We start from the raw sequence: 6,681 nt of genomic DNA, 5'->3' as shown, positions 1-6,681 counted from the left end.
TATTTATTAATTATTTTATTTTTTATTAAATAATAATAATAATAATAATAATAATAAGCAACATCGTGCAGGTGACTTTGGTTGTAACTTATAAACTTATCACTGCAATCTGTAAATAATAATAATAACAAAATATAAGTTGTCATTAGCCATTACACCATTTAAAATCATAAATATTGTATGGTTTTAAAATAATTTAAAATCAATTGTTAAAATAAAATATAATAAAAATTCAAAATTTAAATTTTAGGGAAAAATTTTAATAAATTTCAATAATTTTAATATATCTAAATAAACACAAAATAAAATAAAAATTCAAGATGTTACTAAGTTCAGCTAGTTGCATTTAATTCATTTATCAAGTTGACAAACTTGTTCATATTGATGTATCCAATAAATCATAATAATTAAACTAATAATATAATGGTACTATTAATTAAGTTATAATGATCATATATAATTTTTAATATAGTTACATATTTTAATTATACTTTTAAATTTATAATTATATTTATAATTTAATTATCTTATCATGAGCCTATAATTAAGTTAACCGATAAACTTATAAATCAACCAACTCAAAAATTTATATAAGCAGAATAATTATAAGCTTAAATTTAATATTTTTATTAATTGAATCTATAAATAAGTTCAAGCTCGACTTAAAAAATAAATAACAGCTCTGTATAAGCAAAGAAACAAACTGGAACGAGCATATGTTGTGGAAGAAGTTGCATGCAGTTTTCCTAGAAGAAACAGCAGAAAATAAAGGGAAAGGCTTTGGTTAATTGGTTCTAATGGTTGAACCCCAGGTGCCTTCCACGTTAAGTTGGGAATTGAAATTTTTTATTGTCTCATCTTTCAATCCCAATTAATTAAATAAAGATAATAACTCCAATTAAAATAATTCCCAATTAATCTAATATTTCAATCTAATAGGATGAAAAGAATTTAACTAAGTCGGCAATTTGATAAAAAAAAAATTAGTTGAATAAAAGAAAAAAGAAAACTTTATTACCTACACTTGTAAATACAATAGATTAATGCCGGCCATGAAGAGAGAGATTCGAGGCTTCGTTGTTATCTCTATATTATGAGAAATTATATGGAGCTAAGTGTTCATTCGTAGAAGGCAAATATGGGGTAATTCCACTCATCTTCTTTTTCTTTGGTTGCCTTACACATTAAGCTTTTCTTTATTAATGCCGGCGAATTGAAAATGATTTCTTATTCTTTTGCTTTAATTTATCCTAGAAGGTAAAATATGGAGTTAGTTTTTATGCTTGGACGACACACACTAGGAGCCTCAGTTGTCCATTAGTAATATATTTCTTCGTGTCCTCGTATAAGAAGAATATAGTGGCATTTTTCTCTCGTTAAATTAGCTCGTTCAAACTCATTTTGCGCAAGAGCCTTCTATTATCACTTATCATGGCTTCTACTTCTTCATCAGCCACTCCCTGCAAATATGATGTTTTTATTAGTTTTAGAGGCAAAGATATCCGTTATGGTTTTCTCTCCCATCTCTATGATGCTCTGCAAGGAAAACAAATCAATGCCTTCTTGGATGAAGAACTTCGTAAAGGAGAAGAGATTTCACCAGCTCTCTTGAAAATAATCCAAGAATCCAGGGTCTCAATTGTCATTTTCTCTGAAAATTATGCAGATTCTCCTTGGTGTTTGGATGAGCTTGTCAAGATACTTGAGTGCAAGGAAACTTTAGGACAAATAGTCCTTCCAGTTTTTTACCATGTAGATCCAACTGACATTCAAGAGCTGACAGGAAATTTTGGGAAGGCATTTGCTATTGCTAAGCGTAGAGAACAAGGCTATTTACACAAATGGAGGCATGCTTTGACGGAAGTGCTGGGAGGGAATTATGGGCAGGCATTTGCTATTGTTATGCATGGAGAACAAGTTCAAGGCTGTTTACACAAGGTGGACAGATGGAATCGTGCTTTGACGGAAATAAGCACCTTATCAGGATGGGATTCACGAAATATCAAGTAAGCTATTTACTTTTTTAATTACTTTACTGAAGTTTTTATAAGTTCCAATTTAAAGAAAGATAATCAAAATAGAGACACTTATAATAGAGTAAATTAATCTTAATACAGAACATTAATCTAAATATAGACATTGCTAATATGAGAATCAATATTTATGACCTTATTCTAAAATCAGAACTTATTAAAAATAAAAAGAAAAACAGAACTTATTAATTATATATTACTATTTACTTAGAAGTGTGAGCCTTTCATCACTCACTAGTGTTTGTTGTTCATATGTAACTAGGTATGAGTCCAAATTAGTTGAGGAAATTGTCAATGATGTTATGAAGAAATTGAATTATGTGTCTTCAAGTGATGATTCATATGATGGCAACTTGGTTGGAATCGAATCACGCGTGAAAAAAGTGGAACGATTGTTAAATGATAAGCAAGTTGTAGGAATTTGGGGGATGGGAGGAATTGGTAAAACAACTATTGCCCGAGAAGTATATCGTCGAAACATAATCAAATTTGATCATCATTGCTTTGTTGATAAGTTCAAGGAAACAATGACAAAGCAATCACCAATTTCTGTACAAGATACAATCATTCGTCAATTATTAAGGGGAAAAAGTTTTCCTGAAGACAAATTGTATTCGAATGCTTTTATTAGAAGGCTTGAGAGTAAGAAGGTATTAATTGTTGTTGATGATGTAGATGATGCAAATTTAGCAAGAGTGTGTGATTTGTGCGGCAAGGGAAGTAGAATGATTGTAACTAGCAGAGATAAGCAAGTACTTAAAAAAGTTTGTTCAGAGGAAGACATATATCAAGTTGAGAAATTAATTGATTCTGAAGATTTGAAACTCTTTAACTTGCATGCCTTCAAATCAAATCATCCCAAGGAAGAATATATAGAGCTATCAAAGAAGGCGATAAATTATGCTGGTGGTAATCCATTAGCTCTTACAGTTTTGGGATCTCATTTATTTGATATGGGGATAGAAGGGTGGAAAAGTGAATTGGAAAAATTGAAACGCCATCCTCTTAGAAAAATTGAAGATGTTTTGAGAATAAGTTATGATGAGTTAGAATGGAACGAAAAGAAAATATTTCTTGATATTGCATGTTTCTTCCTCACGGAAAATGTAGATATTGTTAAGGGAGTATTAGAAGCATGCGGTTTCTTTCCAAAAGGTGCAATACCTCGTCTAATTAATAAATCTCTCATAACTGTATCATATAATATGATATTCATGCATGACTTGCTAGTACAAATGGGCAAGGATATTGTCAATGAGGAATGCAAACAGCGTGGAGGACGTAGCAGATTGTGGAATTATGAAGATGTTCGTCATGTACTTACGACAAATACGGTAAGGATCATATTAATAAATGAAGCTTATTCCATTTTTCATATTTGAATCTCATAAGAATTGTAGCTCTCATGACAAATTAAGTATCAATCATGAACAATCCTTTTTAACTGTTATTTTATTAGGGAACTGAAAATGTTGAAGGCATACGGCTTAAAATGTTTGGAGAGGATAATTTTGAGTTGAGTACCTCGGCCTTCAAGAAGATGTGCAATCTTAGATTCCTCCAAATTATTAGTTCCGAACAAAAACTGCTTCTTCCTAACACCCTTGAATTTCTCTCACTTGAGCTAAGATATCTTCATTGGGATTATTACCCTTTGACATCTTTGCCATTAAATTTGTGCCCAAATCTTGCAAAACTTTACTTGCCTGGCAGTAACCTCGTAGAACTTTGGAATGGAGATAAGGTACGGTTTATAAATTATAGTTACATTTTGTAAAGTTAATTTGTGTCGTCTAATTTATTAACATTTTCTATTTCATTACAGCCTCTTGAAAATTTGAAATTAATAGACCTCAGCCATTCTGAGGACCTGATCAGGATTCCAGACTTGTCTACTACTGCCCCAAATCTTGAGTCTTTATATTTGTGGGGATGTAAAAGTTTGGTTGAGATTCCCTCTTCTCTTCAAAATCTGAGCAAGCTTACTCAACTAAATCTACGAAAGTGCCGTAACGTCACATATTGTCCAGAGATTCCATGTAATATAATGATTCTAACTTTAAAAGCAACTGGAATAGAACAACTGCCCTCATCAATTGAGCATCTGTCTCAACTGGTCGAGCTGTCCTTGAGTAAATGTACAAGACTCGCGAATCTTCCAAGTAGCATTGGCCAATTGAAACGTCTTGAACGTCTTTTTCTCCAAAAATGTTCAAGACTTGTGAGTCTTCCAAGCAGCATAGGCGAGATGAAATGTCTAAAAGTAATCATACTCGATGGATGCTCAGATTTAGCAAGTCTTCCAGAAAGCATCAAGCAACTTTCGAAGTTGATAAATCTTGATTTAAGAAGTTGCAAGAGACTTAAATATTTACCAGAACTTCCATCACGCTTGGAATACTTAGATGCAATAGATTGCACCTTTCTGGAATCTGCATCAACTTCATTCCTTTTCCCAGAACATGAAGACGAAAAAGAAGAAGCAGATGAAAGTGAAGTTGAAGATCATTTTGGCAAAGGCAAAGACAAACGTCTTTATTTTGGTAATTGCGTCAATTTGAAGGATAAGAAGAAAGTAATGGAGGATGTTTTTGAAGCGCATCTGTTGGGTCAGAAAGTTAGACTATATTTGGAAGGAGGAGAAGTGCCAGAAAGGATGAGATATAAGAATAAAAGTGGAAACTCGCTTTCATTCAAACTTGACCTCCATCACTTGGTTGCTTTCTCTTTTTGCTCTGTTTTAGTCACAAATTATTCTATTAATTTTTGGAAGTTCATTACATGTAGAGTGGATTTGATAGACGAATCCGGACATAGCCGTGATTTCTTTTTGGCTGAGAACCTTTTGAATTTAAAGGGTTCATCATCAAAACACTCGTCGCTTTGGTTCAGTGATAATAAATTCGACTCCGTTGATGAGTGTTTCGTTGTGGCCTCATTTCACTCCAATAAAGGTGGTGTGCAGATAATTGAATGTGGGGTACATCCTATATATAGTAGAAATAAAAGGAGAAGCAGAAATGAAGAGCATCAGGATGACGAGGAACACTAACCTCCTCTTCAAAGATTAAGAGCAGAAGAATAAATAATGAGAAAGAAGAAAAGGAAGAGGAGGCTTCTTCTTCTTCACTCAATCTAAATCTCTCTCTATCTCTTCCTGCTTCCTCTTAATACTCCTCTGCCTCCAACCTAACCCTACTCCCAATCACAACAGGTATAACTAATTTCTTATTTGCTGTTACTTTTTAGCATTCATAATCATGATTGCTTTACTCTTACAAATACTTGCAATCTTTTGCGGCTCTATCATCACCTTAATTATTTGGTTCTCAAATACTCAAAGCTTAGACATTAAACAACCTGCTGCTCCGTATTCTATTTATATAACCCCTAAATCTTTCAATTACTCTGTTCACCAATCACCATTACATATTGATGGGTTTTATTGCTTCACTTACGCATTTCTTGGATTTCATATATTGTGTGAAATAAATAAAGCGAGTCTCCTGCCTTTTAAGGGTAGAAGGTAGATCCACTAGTCCATCACTTTCAACAAACTCTGCTACCGATTACCCAAGGAAAGTTGGAAGGGACAATAAGTAGGGTTGTACCTGAGCATTGACAAGCCTTTGGTCTAATTCCAACGTGTAATATGGAGTAAATGTAAGTCATAATAATTTGTATGCATATTATGCAAGTGATGGCTACCTAGCATCTTGTTCAATTCCAAACCCTCAACAAAGTACACTTTCTGATACGGACGCAAGTTGCTGATTATCGTTTCTAATTGCAGGAGAACTGGAACAGTGGAACTTCACACTCTCCATTCGCAGGAACAGGAAAATGTCCTTGATCGCGTCTGAAGAGCTGAAATCAATGGCTTCGAATTGCTCCGGTTTGTGCGTAGAAAGGGTCTCAAGAAGGGTGACAAAAATTCATTTTGACAAGGGAAGTTGATGAAGCTTAATACAGGATTAGAGCTGAGACAATAATAATGGGGGCTTGGAATGGATCCCTGTTGCATGACTATAATGGCCTTCTCTGTAAGTTCAAAAGATGAGTGTTCATTTTTACTACTTTTGGTTTGGAGAACATATTTAGTCCCTGTATGCATCTCAGCATATTCAGATGGTTAGTATTTTTTTTTTTTTCAAATTAATTACGTTATCTTTATTGACTAGATACTTATTGATGGCATTTCTCTGGATAAAGATCAAACCAGGGAGACGGCGAAACCCAGTCTTGTCTTGCTTTCCCAGCACCACTTTCATCTGATGCTGATCATTTCAGCTGCTCGGATGTTTGCTATTGCCAACTTCATTGCTGTTGTCAATAGTTTTTTAGCAGCTTTTCTCAGAGCATTGCTTTGTTTTGAGATTTGGTTTAATGTTTTGAAGGAACGAGCTATTTGGCGATGGAATGGCACAATAATATCATGGTTTTATTTTCCTACTCAAAAGGGGCACTCTTCTTAGTTCTTTCATGGACCTTTGTTGGATTGGTTTGTGCACTTGATCGATGCACTCTCACAATTGTTGGTTTTTGTTTGTTCCTTAGAAATGGTAATAATCCAATCAAAATATCCATTTGGGCTATCATCTATGCATTTTGTCAGTTTGTGTCATAATTTCTGTGGAGAATTCCAACA

General features: G+C 33.6%; 1 protein-coding gene and 1 long non-coding RNA gene across 3 annotated transcripts; both read left to right on the top strand.

Annotated features, from left to right (window-relative positions):
• Positions 1-1,431: 1,431 nt before the first annotated feature.
• LOC110673368 (disease resistance protein RPV1-like) lies at positions 1,432-4,831 on the top strand. The gene is made up of 5 exons (XM_058134214.1): positions 1,432-2,006; positions 2,296-3,367; positions 3,493-3,777; positions 3,859-4,650; positions 4,778-4,831. Exons 1-5 carry the CDS (start codon positions 1,432-1,434, stop codon positions 4,829-4,831), a joined length of 2,778 nt encoding a protein of 925 aa, XP_057990197.1.
• Positions 4,830-6,631, top strand: LOC110673377 (uncharacterized). Of its 2 annotated transcripts, none has more exons than XR_009143650.1 (4): positions 4,830-5,247; positions 5,532-5,696; positions 5,827-6,076; positions 6,215-6,631. It is a non-coding gene; the product is annotated as an uncharacterized LOC110673377 (long non-coding RNA). The 2 variants fall into 2 exon arrangements; XR_002498491.2 differs by having other exon boundaries at positions 4,851-5,247; positions 5,552-5,696.
• Positions 6,632-6,681: the final 50 nt, after the last annotated feature.

The sequence above is a fragment of the Hevea brasiliensis genome, chromosome 14 (assembly GCF_030052815.1).
Source record: "Hevea brasiliensis isolate MT/VB/25A 57/8 chromosome 14, ASM3005281v1, whole genome shotgun sequence".
NCBI lineage: Eukaryota > Viridiplantae > Streptophyta > Magnoliopsida > Malpighiales > Euphorbiaceae > Hevea > Hevea brasiliensis.
The sequence above is the reverse complement of the archived record's forward strand: the minus strand, read 5'-3'. Positions and strand labels throughout refer to the sequence as shown.